The 17,389-nt window shown below is 48.1% G+C and overlaps 2 protein-coding genes across 2 annotated transcripts; both read right to left on the bottom strand.

The window, feature by feature from the left end:
* Nucleotides 1-1,136: 1,136 nt before the first annotated feature.
* zbtb22b (zinc finger and BTB domain containing 22b) lies at nucleotides 1,137-9,111 on the bottom strand. Its single transcript, XM_037474553.2, has 5 exons — nucleotides 8,932-9,111; nucleotides 7,725-7,949; nucleotides 5,145-5,876; nucleotides 4,444-4,734; nucleotides 1,137-3,896 (listed from the first exon to the last, which is right to left on the bottom strand). Exons 1-5 carry the CDS (start codon nucleotides 9,007-9,009, stop codon nucleotides 2,868-2,870), a joined length of 2,355 nt encoding a protein of 784 aa, XP_037330450.2. The 5' UTR covers nucleotides 9,010-9,111; the 3' UTR covers nucleotides 1,137-2,867.
* Nucleotides 9,112-9,533: 422 nt separating this feature from the next.
* kifc1 (kinesin family member C1) lies at nucleotides 9,534-16,656 on the bottom strand. The gene is made up of 17 exons (XM_037475121.2): nucleotides 16,555-16,656; nucleotides 15,279-15,371; nucleotides 15,009-15,108; nucleotides 14,830-14,883; nucleotides 14,599-14,682; nucleotides 13,584-13,782; nucleotides 13,311-13,476; nucleotides 13,068-13,235; nucleotides 12,775-12,888; nucleotides 12,476-12,562; nucleotides 12,180-12,377; nucleotides 11,640-11,804; nucleotides 11,384-11,522; nucleotides 11,068-11,207; nucleotides 10,918-10,991; nucleotides 10,719-10,794; nucleotides 9,534-10,390 (listed from the first exon to the last, which is right to left on the bottom strand). The coding sequence occupies exons 2-17, from the start codon at nucleotides 15,366-15,368 to the stop codon at nucleotides 10,346-10,348; spliced, it is 1,899 nt and encodes a 632-aa protein (XP_037331018.2). The 5' UTR covers nucleotides 15,369-15,371; nucleotides 16,555-16,656; the 3' UTR covers nucleotides 9,534-10,345.
* Between the last annotated feature and the right edge of the window lie 733 nt (nucleotides 16,657-17,389).

Genomic DNA, 17,389 nt, shown 5'->3' with positions numbered 1-17,389 from the left:
TGTTTTTGACAAACGTTCCCATTTAGGGATTGTCTCAAGTAGCTCTTGGGGTTTGGATGGACACTACATGGACCACATGTTGAGGTTTTACTGATTATTTATCTCCAGTGAGTAGAAAGCCTCTCCTTTGGGACGGGAACCTCCCCCCCCCCCCCCCGGAGCAGTGAGGGAGGAAACACTGGTCACTGAACCCCTGCAGATGAAACCATGCATAATCACAGTTATCACACGGACACACGAGGACACACCTTTATGAAAGGTTTGATCACGATGATGATGGCGTAGGTATTTATAAATATATGTATATATTTTTGAATGGGCTGAAACTACATTTAAGTTGGATTTGAACGAGCAGCACATCCCTTGGAGTATCACATAATTTAAGCAACACTGGAAATATACACTCACCGGCCACTTTATTAGGTACCCCATGCAAGTAACGGGTTGGACCCCCTTTTGCCTTCAGAACTGCCTCAATTCTTCGTGGCATAGATTCAACAAGGTGCTGGAAGCATTCCTCAGGGAGTTTGGTCCATATTGACATGATGGCATCACACAGTTGCCGCAGATTTGTCGGCTGCACATCCATGATGCGAATCTCCCGTTCCACCACATCCCAAAGATGCTCTATTGGATTGAGATCTGGTGATTGTGGAGGCCATTTGAGTACAGCGAACTCATTGTCATGTTCAAGAAACCAGTCTGAGATGATTCCAGCTTTATGACATGGCGCATTATCCTGCTGAAAGTAGCCATCAGAAGTTGGGTACATTGTGGTCATAAAGGGATGGACATGGTCAGCAACAATACTCAGGTAGGCTGTGGCGTTGCAATGATGCTCAATTGGTACCAAGGGGCCCAAAGAGTGCCAAGAAAATATTCCCCACACCATGACACCACCACCACCAGCCTGAACCGTTGATACAAGGCAGGATGGATCCATGCTTTCATGTTGTAGACGCCAAATTCTGACCCTACCATCCGAATGTCGCAGCAGAAATCGAGACTCATCAGACCAGGCAACGTTTTTCCAATCTTCTATTGTCCAATTTCGATGAGCTTGTGCAAATTGTAGCCTCAGTATCCTGTTCTTAGCTGAAAGGAGTGGCACCCGGTGTGGTCTTCTGCTGCTGTAGCCCATCTGCCTCAAAGTTCGACGTACTGTGCGTTCAGAGATGCTCTTATGCCCACCTTGGTTGTAACGGGTGGTTATTTGAGTAACTGTTGCCCTTCTATCAGCTCAAACCAGTCTGGCCATTCTCCTCTGACCTCTGGCATCAACAAGGCATTTCCGCCCACAGAACTGCCGCTCACTGGATGTTTTTTCTTTTTCGGACCATTCTCTGTAAACCCTAGAGATGGTTGTGCGTGAAAATCCCAGTAGATTAGCAGTTTCTGAAATACTCAGACCAGCCCTTCTGGCACCAACAATCATGCCACGTTCAAAGTCACTCAAATCACCTTTCTTCCCCATACTGATGCTCGGTTTGAACTGCAGGAGATTGTCTTGACAATGTCTACATGCCTAAATGCACTGAGTTGCCGCCATGTGATTGGCTGCTTAGAAATTAAGTGTTAACGAGCAGTTGGACAGGTGTACCTAATAAAGTGGCCGGTGAGTGTATATTATACATATTCTAATATACTCTGTTTTGATACAGAATCAAAAGCAGAAGGTACATCTGTAGTGTGATACCTTTGAGTGGGTACAATCAGTAGGATTTGTATTTACTGGTGTACTTCTGTAACCACAGAGTAGAACTGTGATCTTCAACATAAACAATAATAAATAGTCCATTGTAGGTTTGCTGTGGGAGGTCCAGCTTTGAGGTGTTACAACCATATATTTATTAGTGCTGGGCACATTATCACCTTATTATTGCGATGCACATATATTAAGTCACAACAATTATTTTATAGTTTTTTTGGTATTAATATTTTAAATAATATTGTAAGGGCTCACACTCCATTACAACACTTCCTCAGGTAAGAAACTCAGACACCAGGAGGCGCTACTCCTTCCAGTCGAATGCAGTCGGCTGAGGCGGTTGGGGCATCTGACTAGGATGCCCCCTGCATGCCCCCCCCTGCAGGGTGTCCATTCACACCCAACAGGTAGGAGACCCAGGACACGCTGGAGGGACCCTGGTACCGCTTTGGGATGCCCCAGAATGGGCTTGGACGTGTTGCTGGTGAAAGGGAAGTCATGGTCAACCTGCTGGGCTTGCTGCCCCGTGATCTCCGATAAGAGGAGGAAAGGATGGACCAGGGTTTATTAGGAAGAATCGCACTAAATGCCCAACATTTAAAACTGTCCAGGATGTTTGTGCTGTGGACAGAATGAGACGCTCACGAACACAGGCGGTGTGAAGCGGAGATGAGACAAACGTCCCTTTCACCAGAGCCCAGGACCTTCTTTGAGGAACACCTTCAAATCAGCGTTACAAGCTGCAGCTTGGTCCAGACCTAAGGAGTGAAAACCACATGTATGTATATTCATATGTATTTACAGTAATAATATACTTCAACAGACGAGAACTCTGGACAACACGAAAGCTGAAGTAAAAAGCAACGGGAGGCTTCTCTCCTTGAGGGGGGGGCGGGGGGGTGGGGGGGGAAACGACAATGATTATGAGAGTCACTTCGTTTTGGGCTCCCTCTCATTAAGGCATTCTTCCATAAGCCCCCCCCCTCCAAAAAAAATATACTTTGAGACAAAAGGTCCATTCTTTGATGAGGTCACTTTCCGGAGGCAAACAAAAGAATTGTGTTTAACTTTGTTAAGCGTCGCACCCCCTCCCTCTCTAACACACAATGTACACACTTCCTGTGTGCACAGGGCGGTTCGAAGGGACCTCACCCGCCGTTTAAGTCACGCTGCCGTCCTCGGCGCCGACCTCACACACGTCCTCGTCACACACACCTCGGCCCAGCCCAAGGCCGAACATCCCCGATCCCTGGCCGGCGCTCTGGGAGACGGCGCCCAGCTGCGACCCCGCGGCGGCCATATTGATGCTTATGTTTCTGCTGCTACTTCCGCCGGAGCGATGTGGAGAAGATGAAGACATTCCTCCTCCTTCTTCATCTTCTTCTTCTTCATCCTCCTGTCCCCCTCCTCCTCCTCCTCTCAGGATACCGCCGTGCCCCCCCTCGCCCCCAGACAGGAGGAGGTGAGAGGAGCCGATCAAATCGGGCCCTTCCTCCCCCCCGGCTCCTCGTCTCCCCCCCTCGCCGTCGCCGCGCCTCTCGCAGTGCGAGCGGTGGCGCATGAAGCTGTCGCGCCACATGAACTTCTTGCCGCAGCCGAGGCAGTCGTACGGCTTGAGGCCCGTGTGCGTCTTCATGTGCTCCGTCAGGTGGTGCTTCATCTTGAACTTCTTGGCGCAGACGGGGCAGTGGAAGGGCCTCAGGTCCAGGTGCATGTTGATGTGGCGGTCCCTCATGCTCTTGTGGGTGAAGGTCTTGCCACAGTGGCACATGAACACTTTCCCTGGACCCCCGGCGCCGCCCACGGCGCCGCCGCCGCCCCCTGCCCCCCCACCGTCCACGCCGTCGGCCCCCAAGGCGCCCTGCGCCGACAGGTGGACCGCACCGTGCTCCAGGCCGGGACCTTTGAAGGGGGCTCCTCCCATCACGCCGCCGGCCATGCCGGGGGGGGGCCCGGCGGCGGCGGCGGCGTCCAGGGCCTGGCTGTAGAGGAGGATCTGGTTCCCCTGCATGTCCAGGGGGAAGAGCTGGGCCCGGGCCGAGGCCGCCGACTGGACCTGGCCCAGCAGCGCTGAGGCGGCGCGGCTGGCGCTCTGACCCGCCGCGCCGTCATGAAGGTGAGCCAACGTCTGCTCCATCAAGCTGCCTTCAAACTTCAGGTAGTCCTCTGAGGACTGGCAGTAGTCCACCTGGAGACAGACAGAGACACTGATGGACGCATGCTGCAGGTACTTTTAAGTCTTATTCTGATTTTTCTGCTGCACTTAAATGTTTTGCGGTCATCAAGTAATTTTAATATTTGACAAAGATAAGCCGAATAAATACAAAAAGCAGTCTTTTAGCAATGATTTAATTTATTGAGGGAAAAAAATTGTGTAAAAGTGATTGCTCTCTAACAAGCATCATCAAGCTTCTTCTGAGGCATTCAGAGGTGGACCTTGTGGGGGTTTGGGATCGTTTTCCTGCTGCAGAACCAAAGTCTCTTGAGCTTGAGGTCACAAACTGGAAGTTGTCCTTCAGGGTTTTGTGGTTAAGCAGAATCTCATCTGTTATTGAACCTCTTTGAACTTTTTAGCTCAAGTTTTTCTGACAGCTTCTATTTAACTGATTTCGGGTCATACTTTTTCACAGCACTGTATGCTGCACATCCCACTGGTTCAGATGACATGGTTTCTGTAGGACAATATATAACAAGTGGACGTAATCATTGTGACTAATAATAATATCCATATTCACCTGTGAGTCCATGTCGCTCTCTGCTCGGCCCCCCAGATCAGCCGAGAGGCTGCGGACGTTGGAGATGTTGAAGTCGCTTCTCTCCCTCTCCCTGGCCAGCTCCATCTCCCGCTCATCATCCTCCTCCTCCTCCTCGTCCTCCCCTCCCTCCTCCCCCCCCGACACCACGATGAGGTCGTCGTCGTCCTCCGCGCGTTCCGTTTTCACCACCACCCACTGTTTCCGGGGCATGATGCTGGGCTGGCTGTAGGCAGGGCGCTTCTGCAGAGGCAGGGCGGAGTCCTCTCCATCCTTTCAGTGGAGATCCGAGTTAGTCACGGGTTTGTAGTCTACAAAAAGCAGCTCGGCTACGATGCACATTAGTGCACATGAACCTACAGTTTCTTTCCTGTTCAACGGATGGAAAACCTAAAAAGGAAACTGAATGAAATCATGAGGAATGATATATAGCAACTCTACTTTCTGGATGTTTAGGACATAATATTCCTCCTGTTTGAACAGAGTTCCTGTCTTAATTAAGTTTCTTCTTTGTAATATTTGTTCATAATAGTGACTGACCGCTGTCTAAATAATGCATAATATACTTTTATAAAACCGTTGCTTTGTGACTGAGAAAGTTCATTATTAATAATGATGATGATCGGTTATTAAAAGCACAGGAAGTTCTTTGTTTCAAAGTAAGAGTTTTTGAGATTAGTCACCTGATAAGAGGACACTCCAAAGCTGTCGCTGACCCCCACCTCCTGCTCTGGTGCAGAGCTCATTTTCTTCCTCCTCCTGCTGCTGCTGCTGCCTCCGACTCCTCTTCCTCTCTTCCTTTGGTGGAACAACACCTCCTCCTCCACATCCTCCTCCACATCCTCCTCCTCCTCCTCCTCAATGAGGAAGGCTTCCTCTCCTCCCGACCGGGTGCAGTAGCGGGGGGTGGTGCTGGCCCCGCCCCCGTCCACCGAAGCCCCGGCTGCGGCCGCCCCGCCTCCCCCGAAGCCGCTCCCGTCCCTGGGGCTGAAGTAGTTGGTGCTGCTGGGGGACTGGCTCTCGCTGACTGAGGGCCTGCTGGGAGGTTGGGGGGCCCGCTGGGGCTCGTTGGACCCCTCCACCTGGGCTTGACCACCGCCAGCCCCATCGCCGCCGCCTGCCACCCCGTCGCTGGCCGAGACCCCGCCTCCTCTGACATTTGCTCCATCCTGCACTCCGCCTCCTCCTCCTCCTGCGCCCCCTCCCCCTGCTGCAGCCCGGCCCTCCTTCAGCAGCTCGGTGCATTTGTCCACGATGTGCCACATCTGCAGGACGCTCCCCACCGTCAGGTAGTTGACGATGTCCTCGCGCAGCATGCAGAGCTGCCCGGTGTAGGCGCAGCTCAGCACGCTCTCAAACGCCAGCGGGTCCATCACTGCCGGGATGGAGACGGTGGACATGTTCTTCAGCAGCACCTGGTGGCAGAAGCGGATACGTCAAAATAATACAGTGATCCATTCATGAATAGTTTGTGCTTCGGGCCTCTCGTCCCCACTCCCTCCATCTCATCATGGTGGACACCCAACGCACGGGGAGGGATGGTGACTGATGCTTCTCTCTCACCGCCTCCAGATCAGCTAGAGAGTCCTTTCATTGCAACAGCTGGGCTTACTAAACTAAACGCGGTTTAAGAGGTTTAAATCTGGTTCACTCTCTCAGTAGTTTACAGTGCCGGCGCTCCGCACACGCACATCACGCGCTGCGCGTAGGGCACCAAGTGCCTGGGGGGGCACCAAAAAATCTGGGACGTGAAAAATCATCACAGTAGGCTACTAGTATAAATAACAAATAAAATATGTCTAAAGCATGCTAATATGCAAAATCAATACAAAGTCAAAAAGTAATAGGCCTAGACCAAATTAGTGGAGAAAAAGGGGAACCTCCTGTGCGGCCCCCCCTCCCCCCACCTCCCAGTGGTTTGTTCCATTATGCCTCAAATCTCAAATGACAGCTTTGAAACGGCTTCGAAAAGGCGTCAAGAGTCGGGGGCGGAAAAAAGAGACAGCGGGATGATGCTCGCGCGTCGCTCTCAGCTAAGACGATGTTTTAAATCAGGGGTCCCCAAACTTTGTCTCGTGAGGACCGTTACTAGCGGTCACCGGGCGGCCGGCTGCCCACATGTACTCGCCTCATAATGTCCGCACGGACCGCCGGTGGGTCGTATTCGGTACTCCTCCGCGGGCCGCCCCAAGTTTCTGTTACCGTTACCGTTTCTGTTATCATTTGTTTTTTATGTTATCATTTACGTTTTTGCATAACAATCGGCTTCAAGAGGCATATCCCAATCTATGGATTGCTTCGTATTGCACTGACTCTCACTGTCACAGTTGCCTCTGCTGAGCGAAGCTTTTCAAAGCACAAACTAATCAAAACGTACCTGCGCTCATCAATGGGGCAGGAACGTTTAAGTGGTCTGGCTGTCAGCATCAATGGGGACGTGGCTCAGAAACTGTCATATGATGACCTGAGAGCTTATTTTGCAGCTAGGAAATGCAGTGTGCCTCTGTAGGGCCTTTGACAACTGATGGTAGTGAAAATGTTTGTAATATTGTTCTATCGGATAGCAGAATGGTCTCTTTTATAGAGATGGTAAAGTAAATTCTTCTGTGCAGTTTGCACTTTATTATTTATTATTTGTACTTACTGAAGAAATGTGCACATTATTACTTACACGGTTATATACTTGAATACTTTCTGCATTTACAATGTTCAGTTCCAAATCTGTGTTTTTAGTAATTGTGGTGGTATTTGGTAATTATAATTTATTTTATCTTATATATATATATATATATATATATATAAAAATTTCTTTTCATGTTTGTTTATGTAAATTATTTATGTTTAGAAGTTATTTGGGGAATAAAGAGAACCTAACTAAGACCTAACTAAGATTCTGAATGGTTGTTATTCCTTTGGTGGTGGTGGTGGTTGGTTGGTTCGTTGGTTGGGGGGGGGCACCACCAAGCATTTGTGCTTAGGGCACCCAAATGGCTAGCGCCGGCCCTGGTAGTTTACAACACAATACCCCGCGTGGTTGTATCCGCAATCGTCCATTATCATGTCCCCCATGTCTTATAGGCTGTGTCCTACAACTTAAAACACCTTCTCCCACACAGGATATACACACAGGCGTTTAAATACGTAGCTACATGTGATTTTGAAGGGATACTTTGTGAGGTGGATGTGATCAGAGATGCATGAGCTTGTACGTATGTGCTGTATGTGTATGTCTTGTATGTGTGTGTAGTGCACTATGCTCCCACCTGGTCATGGAAGTAGGGCGAGGAGGCGGCCAGGACGCAGCGGTGGGCTTTGAACACTTGTCCCTGGACGTGGATGGAGAGGTCACACAGCCGGCCGTCCTCTCTCTGCCGGTTCAGGCTGTCCAGCACCGAGGCCTGAACCCCGGGGAAGCACACCTGCACCACCGAGCCAGATGTGTCGCTGGGAGCCGAGCTGCTGCCCACTTCCATGGAGGGGAACGGCATCTAGGGGAGAGGAAGACTTTCATGACTCAAGTATGCTTTTAGATTTAGTCAGGCTGGTATGGTAGGTATGGAACAATTACAAGTTTAAGTGTCACATGACTGCCCTGGTAAGTGCTTTGCACGAGTCTATACTCTAACCTCTAACATAAACGGGATGGACAAAATACTAGTAACACCCTTCAGTAATGCAAATCAACGGCACCACGGTTGGATCAGCGACACATGGAATTCCAGATATGTCGATAAGTAAAGTGTTTCAGGTGAGACAATGTACCCCGTTAGAGGCAACCTGAAGAATTGAAATATGACCATTGATTAGTAAACATTTCTTGCGATTTCTAAATCTCTATCGCTAACAGTAAAGGCTGTGATCACATCTGTATTCTTCATCTTTAGGGCACAGCCTCTAATCAAAGCAGCGGTTGACTCGATTGGCCAGAAACGCGACTAAATGCACTGTGGGTTATTCCCACTGGAAAATATGTGAGGAACTGAAAACCAGTAACCTTGTGACTGGTGTGTGTGTGATCTCTGTCTGCTCCTCTCCCCCCGAGCTCCGCTTCGTGCACGTAGTGCGTGTTAATATCCACCCCGTGCAGGTCACGGTAGGCTGCCCACGCACTCACTTACACTGATTGCACGCTGACAGCCGTGCAGAGCTCAGACGAACAGTGATGTCAGACTACAGAGACCACAAACGCATCACGTCATGAGTTCTGGGGGGAATCGCGCTCGTGACAGAACATTCTCGCTCCACCTTGTCGTTGTGTTATTAGCACGTGCGGGGCGTGGAGGGGGGCTCAACAGCTGGAGTGCAAGCTGACTTCAGTTGAATCCCCGAAAGGCGAGCCGTGGGAACACCAGAGCTCCGCAGGTGTCCTCTGCTCTCAGAGTCACGTGACGTGTGAACAGATGTGACGTTAGCATGCTAGTTAGCTCAGGCGAGAACAAAGACCCATCGACCGCCACGCACGAAACTCACCGTGTTAGTTTCCACCGGAGCCTTGTGAAGAACCGTGTGGTACCGGGCGGACGGTGGCCGTGTGTGCCGCCAGCTCATCCAGGCCCGGGAGTTTGGGGACCATCTTTGGGAAACGTTCCTCGCGTGTGACGTCTCGCGCGGCGGCAGACAGCGCGCGCGTCGCCTTTAAAGGATCCCAGACGGGCGGGACAGACTTCAGCCGACAGAAAACCACACGAGATAAACAACCGCGTCATCACGCATTGTAATGCTCAGTGCAAACCGGAGGTTTCGTTTGAAATAAGACATTTTTATTAAAATACCTCATAGAAGAAAACTCACACGTTAGAAAACAATCCATTTACCTCATTTATCTTTTGTTATACATACTTAAGTACTTTGAATATATAAAAAGCTGTCAAAAAACTAGAAGCGTTAATGGATGACACATTAATTGTAGTTTGTTCCGTGACTGATGGGACTCCTTCACTAAAATAAAGCCCAATGAGGCTTCTGTGTATATAAAATGGAATCCGAAGGCATTGGAAAAACTCACAAGATAAACAGAGGAATAAAGAACAGAAGAAACTGGGCCAGGAAGTCAAGAAAAACAAGTGACCGTATTTGTTAAAGCACACTGCATTTATTTGCAACTATTGTCCAAGTTACACAAAAAATATATAAATTGGAAAAAAATGTGAATATTGATGCACTTTTGTCCAATGGAAATGAAAAGGTCAACTAGACAATGACATGAATAAAAGGACCCTTGAGAGCCATATATGTATTTAAAAAGACCAACAAACTAAACACATGCCTATGTACACATCCTCTTGATTAAATAGTTAAAGCCAGAATTAATGATCACCAAGGAAAGTCCTGAGATTATAAAGCAGGATTTTGGGTTTGCACAGGGCTCAGTATGGTTGCCAAACAGTATCTTTAAGAATCAACATGCTATACAACAAGTAAGCTTAATTATAATGTGACCTAAAAGAATGAAAACTTTATTACAATAACCATTCAAAATTGTTGATGGTTTGTGTTTTACCCGGTACTTAAAAGAATTTTAATCAGAAGTGTGGTCACTGCAGCGGTCAAGCAAGTGGCTGGTTGCTCGTTCATCATTTCTCCATCATCCCCAACGCCTCTGTGAGAGATCACTGCCCCCACAGGTCAGCAGAGCGCTGGACATCTGAGAGCAAACCTCCCCAAAACAACGCTACTAACTACAAACGGCACACGTTGTCCGGCTCGGTTCGGACTGCGGGGCCGCTTGTATTCACAAGTGTAAGTGGTTTGCCGTCTCCATTTCGTATTTGTTCAGAAGGTGAGAGTGAGCCCTGCCTGAGTGATTCAGCACCGTAGTGTGGCAAACCGTTGTGATCATTAATAAAAAGGTAAAAATAGTAAGAACCGCCTTAACCTTTCTACTCTACTTCCTGTTGGCACTTGCAGTTCCAATCACGCAGTCGTTGACCTGTAAGGAGAGTAAACCCACAGCTTGTGTCAAAAACCACCCGCAGAAAATTATGTAACTGACAGTCAGGGAGTGCGAGAAGCATTCCACGTGTCATTTTGTCACAAATAGTCTGAATACAATAACAAATAAGCTGTGGGACTTTTTTTTTTACTGTTTAACATTAGCTAGATGTTTCATTAAGCCAGGACCTACTTTACTTAATTGATATTAAAAAGAGCTTTGTCCTAAACGTGGCTTTATGTTGCAGATCATTAGATCCACAGTTTGACATCATGTGATCAATGTACCCGTGTCATGTTTTAGAGCCACCACCGATGCCACTCACCTTGCTTGCAAACCTCAAGGAGTTCAGCGTTTCTCCGAAGCTGTCCGTCTCTGGAGCGATGTTCACAAACATCAGGCTGGGATGACAACACAAACAAAGTCATTAGAATAAAATGACTAAACCCAAACGACTGGAACCCAAGTGACACCAACATGACAGCATCTGATGGCCTCCACCACTATTCTGGGGGCTAACTCACGTTTTGCTGTTGCCTCCCAGGCAGCCCTGCAGCAGGTAGGTCAGCTTGGAGTTCCTGTAGGGAACGTAGCTCTCCTGGAACACAAACAAAATGAAGACGTCAAGGAGCAGCCGTTGCAGCCTGCGGGAGCTCAGCGCTGTGCGTACGGACCTTGTTGGCCAGCGCGGTGATGACGATGCCGAGGTTGGACAGGGAGCCGTTGATGGCGGTCATCTCCTTAAAGCGCTCCCCCTGAGACTGACTCTTCAGCATGCGCTCGCTGCCGGCCAAGTCCACCATGCACAGAGTGGCTAAACACACACATGAATCCAACATATGCAGGTTTAACGAAAAAGTAAATGTAGAACTCTGATTATAAAACAAGCACACGTGATCCACACATCTATTCTAACCACAGAGATGTATTCTAAATGCACAAGTGTTAGCATATTTAGGATACTGGTGTAATCGGTGGGACGATACGCACACTTGCACTTGACATCCCTGCCAACGTTCACTCCCTCAATGTCCAGCTGGAACACCGAGTGGGAGCGGGAGGAGCGGTCGTTCTGGCTTGTCTGAGCCGTGGAGCGATTCTGATTGGCCAACATGATGAGGTGGAGAACCTGGCAGGTGTAGAAATAACATAATATATAGTGAGCCGATGTGTCACTCATACTGGTTTACAGATTATTAATGCCAATCACGTGGCTGAGTGGTCACATGACTTAAGCCGGGCGTACCTGATCCTCGTTGCAGACCCGTTCGTATGTGAGGTTGGTGATGGTCACCTCGTTGTTGGCGGACTTTCGGATCTCGTGCTCGGGCCTCTTGCTGGCCTTGCCAGAGTAAAGCAGGTCCCGCAGGCCCTCGTTGTAAATTTCCACAAAGCTCGCCGTGAAGGTGAACTGAGATGACCACAGAGACGATTATGACATTTAATAGAAATGTTTCCCATCTGTCATTGGTCTGCATCTCCTCCACATACACGCAGAGTGAAAGGAGCTCAGCCCATCTCTGTGCATCCGTCTTGTCACATTGTTTTGTCTACTTTAGTATCCGAATGAATTTTAGTCGTGCTGAGTAAGCAGTGCAGGCGTCTGCATGACTGCTGCTTTATGCCCGGATGTGTAAACCAGAAAGGTGCTGCCAAGTCTCTCCTAAAGTGAAGAGACGGCAGGTTCAAGAAGATGCAGATGGGAGATGATACAGACTACAGTTCGTGTGGAATGCTGTGACCTGCTGCCCCGTACGTGTTCACGTGCCTGACATCACACACTGACCTCCCAGCCCTGCGCCCCCAGCTTCTCTGCCGCTCTGAAGATTTGCTTCACGGCTCTGGGAATGACCCCCCGGGACTCGTCGTGCTCGTCCCCCTCCATGGTGTAGGTCTTCCCGCTGCCCGTCTGGCCATAAGCGAAGCAGCAGACGTTGTAGCCGTCCAGTGCGGACTGAACCAGCAGCGAGATCTCTTCGAACACCTGGGAGCGCGTTGACAGAAATCACTGTGAATGTCCTACTTCAAAAACATGACAACTAATGTGGATGATATGTAATGTGCATTTTAATGCATTTTTACCTCTTGTTGCAAAGACTGGGGGCCAAACACTCGGTCAAAACTGAAGTTGTAATTCTTGTGAGTGTCAGCAGCTTTGCCTGTGTGAGACTAAAAAGCGGGAAAGGTGGAATTAAGATTTGTGGGAGAATTTATGCACAAACAACTCAAAGCAATACATCAACATTTCTGCCACCGCTTCTTTGATGTGAGTTCAAGAGAGCAGAGACAACATGTTGCTGATGTTAATCCAATTCATTACAACTATTTCTTATAGTAAGACGGCGATGACGTCACAGAACCTCTGCAGCGAGGATTCTCACCTCCTCGGTCTTGGCCAGCGTTATCGTCTTGTTGTCGCTGGCTGAGAGCTGAATGTGCTTGCTGAGGCCTCCCTCCACCAGAGGGCGCACCCTGCAAAAGACCCTGATGTTACCCTGCAAGGGATGGGACATGGACAAACGAGTCGCGTCAGTCATTGGGCAGGGCGACAACAATCCACAACCAAGCGAAAAGAATCGCAAAGAAATTAAAACCAAAAAGCAGATGCCCCCCCAGTAAGAAAACCGCGCCGCCAGCGGCTGTGATCAGACCGCAACGCCGTGTTCCAACTTGCCTTGAGCTCCTGGATGGTGTTGTGGAGCTGCCTGCGCTCCATCTCCCCGGCATGAAGCTCGTCCTTCTGCTGGACCACAGTGTCCTTGAGGGAGCGGACCTCCTCCTCAGAGTCTCTGAGGGCCGCCTGGAGGCGGGCCATGGTCGACTCCTGGACCGACAGCTTCATCTGGAGAGGAAAGCGCGCGTCAGACGTGGCGTGGTGACGCGTTAGCCGCTCCTCCAGCAGCAGCAGACTTCATACCTTGAGCGTTTGCAGCTCGGTCTCCTGGCTGTCCCGCAGAGTCTCCATGACCTTGTATTTGCTCTCCAAACTGGAAAGCTCCTTTTCAAGAGTGCACTTGTCACTGGACACCATCTCCAGCTCATCCCGCACACCGGACAACGCCTGCAGCTCCGCCTCGTACTCACTGAAAGCACAGAGAAGACGGGGGGGGGCGTCCAGCGGCGTCAGAGAAACCCTGTGATGTCGCCAGTCATTCTTTCCTCTCTTAACACATGGAATGCTCCTCAGTACCTGATCTGCCTCTTCTGCTTCTCAAGCTTATTTTCCATCTCAGACACTCTCGACTGGGTCTGGGCCATCGTGCTCCTCAGCTCCTCGTTCTCCTGGTTGGTCGTCTTGACCTTGGTCTGGTAGTTTTTGATCTTACCCTCCATGTCGCTGACCTTGCCCTTGAAGTCCCATGCGTGGCGCTTGGAGCCCCCGCCTGCACCTGCACACAAAGGGCATAAGAGGCGGGTGTGACGGTTCAATCCGAGTCCCAGTTTGCTTTCCTACACACATGTTGTCATGTGACAGTAAGAGCAGCCCAGGTGGAAATGATCATATGACTGAAATCCATTTCCTCTGTCCTGCTATAATGCTCATTGCCAAAGCTTCAGTTGAGCAAAGTAACCCTGTGTCTGCTGGAGGAAAGGCCTCTTCTAAATATACGATTGATTGACACTCGGCGAGATCGCGACTCTTTGCTGTCCTGGCTCCCAGATGGTGGAATGAGGCTCTCTGATGACATCAGGACTGCAGAGAGCCTCTACATCTTCTGTCGAAAACTCAAGACACACCTCTTTAGACTCTACCTTGACTAAAACACTAGCAAACCGTAGCACTAACAAATCGTAGCACTTAAATTGTACTTATAATGGCACTTTTCTATAACATGTTTTGAAACGGCTTATTTGACAAAATTGTACTTTCTTGTTACTTGTTCTTCTGAGTTTGTGTCTCTATGTGGAAATGCACTTATTGTAAGTCGCTTTGGATAAAAGCGTCAGCTAAATGACATGTAATGTAATAATTCTAAACCTTTGCTTGGTTTACTTACTTTTTTTTAAAATTGTATTTTGGGTAAGCAAATGTTCTCCTTATCCAACCGTTTACTAAATAGTGATTAGATTTGAAATGTGCAACAGAAAAATTCTCCTTCCAGCTCAAACCATGCTTTTAATTTACCTGGAAGCACGTAGCTCATTGCTCTATTAACTTTATTTGACAACCTTCCCTTAGGAACGAGGGGGAAGGGTCCATTCACCTGTTTTGGGGGCTGTGGGTGCAGCCGTTGGTTTCACGTTGACCCCCTTTGGTGCTGTTGAAGCTATCGATTGTTTCAGGACACCTGATGGAACAAAAACACATCAAATAACCATGTCAAAACCATTCACCGATAACACCCTGTGCTCAGGATGGATCCAACGCCCTCTACACGTTATTTGTGACGACACAATTCAATGTCCCCCATCACCCTGCAGACAGCTCAACTTACCTCTGGAAGGACCAACAGCCACGGTGGCGGCTCCCACACCGCGGACTGGCCTCGCTGTGTGGGGGACAAAGTGGGACTTTTTGTCAAATACAAGAAAATAACCTTGATGATGTCATACAGTCTTCAAACGTTGCAAAAAAAAAAAAAAAAACACTGACTCCAAAAGTCAGCTAACTTACAAATGGGAGCCCTGGTTGCTGCAACAGGAGGCCGCCTGCCGCTGATGATTGTAGCTGCTGCATGTGGCTTGACAGGCTCGGGGTTCTTGCGAATCTTCTTCTGCAAATACAAGACGCACCACCATCAAACTTTGGTGCTAAAACAAGAATCGAATTATTCTAGCACACCCATCGTGCATAACGGTTACCAGTGTACTGCTGTGTTTTGACCTACAACTCGTTGACACGAAAAGTGACGGACACCACGACTTTGAGGGTCTCAGTACGAACCTGAGCAGGAGGCATGTCTTGTCCATTGTCGGAGCTGCTGCTGCTCGTCAGAAGGACCCTCTTGCTTGCACTGACTGGCAGGCGGGACATCTTCTGATGAGGGGGTAAAGAGGAAAACTATGATCCAAAGACCATCACAGAAAGATACATCAAGCGTATACTTCTCATGTCAATCAGGACAATCTGAAATATGTGTCGATTTTCAACACATAGTTACAACTTTTTGCAGATCCTCCAGATGCACCTTAAATTCAATCAGTAAAATCTCATGACCTTCATGGTGGCGGACTGCTAAGCTTTACGGCCTCATCAGGGGGCTGGGGATACTTCTTCATCACAGCTGTTATCATTTGTTGTTTTTTGTTAATGGAGCAGCGCACACTATAGGAGCCCTCAGATGTGTCTCTGCTAGACATAAATAAAGTGTGTACTAAGCACAGGTAAGCACAATGGTAACACGACCAATGGCCAGGGTGCTGCAATTGTCTCACACTAAAGACAATGGGACCATTTATTCATCAATGCACACCTATGTTTACACTGCTACAACAAGCCAAACCGTCTGCTGGGAACAAGCCTGCTGGAGGAGCAGATTCAACCACATCTCTACTGAAAAGACACGTATTTATGCTGTAGTATACACACATAGACACACACCCTCCTTGGCTTCCATAGCAACCCCTACCGAGTCATTAGAAATGAGAAGATCTTTGTGCACACACACACAAATACATTCCCCATGCAACTCCAGCTGTATAAAGCCTTGTGAGAGACCATATTTTCTCTTGGTATGTGTTGATGTTAGAGGAAACAATCCATACATTAACTTTATGCTTTTTAACTTAAGAACTAACTTGACGTTGGCTGGTGGTTTGAGCTCAGGTTAATGAGGGTTAACTTCACAGGCCATACATTACGATCACATTGGAAATGAGATAGTTGTTTGAACAACACGTTGCAACATTACGTGACAAATATGTATTTATGAAATACTAATAATAGGGCAGTCATTTCCAAGCCGGAAGACAACGATATTTAAGCTAAAACATCGGGAGGCTTGAATTAGCTTCGACTAGATTGCCGTTAGCCGTAAAACCGACGATCGTGTTGTTGCTCACGTTAGTTCGTTCATTTGATTTAACGTTAGCTGCTTCCCGCTCCCTTTTGCATAAAAGGTCAATAGCTAACTACGTTAAACCACGGGAAATGTCGTCTTCGCAAATACTTAAACGAGAAATTAAAGAAACAATACGCTTTGAGTTATATAAACATTTACCTTAATTAACTAACGCTGAGTTTTCTTAAAGGTTGTCTCCAATCCGCGGTTTCCGGCCGTTTGAATTTAAAATTGAACTGTTTTGGTGGGAGGTGCTTCGTGAAAGTAGCCGTGATTGGTTAAACCACCGTAAACCCCGCCTCAGTTTTTATGTGTGCTTGGTAAGACGCGAGGAGTGTCCCGCTTGGGCGGGGTTCAAAAAAGTAAAGGCTTGCCTAGGCTTGTTTAGGAACTATATTTGATAACGTAATGGTGTTACGTCACTAAAGCGATTTCATTTATTGGTGAAAAATATTCTTCGCGTTATTTTGTACCCTGACTTGGTTATTTAAAAAATATTGTAAATTGCCTGCATGTTGTGGTGTTTATTCTCTTAACTAATACATGGGTTCAGTCTTTGTGTTCCAGGGTCTTGGGTGGTTGCTGACGTGCAGAGGATCTGCAGTGCAGCTCTGATGATAAGCCATCTTCAAAACCAGGTTTTAAATTAAACTGAAACACATGAAATGCACAACTTCCTCCACCTCAAAGCACACAGATTGTCGAATGCTTTCCAATCAGTCAGCTACTAAGGAACAAACAACTAAACATTACATCATTGTCTATTCTCATCGCTTCCACGCAGTGTGGATTGCAATCGAGGAAATCAGACAAAAGATATTCTTTTTTTTCATCATAAACATTTTTTGGAACTTTATTCTCCTTAAAGGAAGAAACAGTGTTCGGATGAGCAAGATACAAAACTGTATGCAAGTGTAGCATATAGGCGGGCCGTTTGTACTATTATCAGGCGCATCAGCAATAACATTAACAGGAATATTGATAACCTTCTTAT

The sequence above is a fragment of the Pungitius pungitius genome, chromosome 17, assembly GCF_949316345.1.
Source record: "Pungitius pungitius chromosome 17, fPunPun2.1, whole genome shotgun sequence".
In the NCBI taxonomy this organism is placed as follows: domain Eukaryota; kingdom Metazoa; phylum Chordata; class Actinopteri; order Perciformes; family Gasterosteidae; genus Pungitius; species Pungitius pungitius.
This window is presented reverse-complemented; position numbering and strand designations above follow the sequence as displayed.

Excerpts from the sequence above, each read along its gene's own strand:
- kifc1 (XM_037475121.2), bottom strand. The coding sequence starts at position 15,368 with ATGTCCCGCCTGCCAGTCAGTGCAAGCAAGAGGGTCCTTCTGACGAGC. Across the intron at positions 14,683-14,829 it reads GGCTGTTGGTCCTTCCAGAG|GTGTCCTGAAACAATCGATA; the intron begins GTAAGTTGAGCT and ends TTGTTCCATCAG. Across the intron at positions 12,563-12,774 it reads CGCTGGCCAAGACCGAGGAG|TCTCACACAGGCAAAGCTGC; the intron begins GTGAGAATCCTC and ends CCCGCTTTTTAG.
- zbtb22b (XM_037474553.2), bottom strand. The coding sequence starts at position 9,009 with ATGAGCTGGCGGCACACACGGCCACCGTCCGCCCGGTACCACACGGTT. Across the intron at positions 7,950-8,931 it reads CTCCGGTGGAAACTAACACG|ATGCCGTTCCCCTCCATGGA; the intron begins GTGAGTTTCGTG and ends CCTCTCCCCTAG. Across the intron at positions 5,877-7,724 it reads CGCCCTACTTCCATGACCAG|GTGCTGCTGAAGAACATGTC; the intron begins GTGGGAGCATAG and ends TTCTGCCACCAG.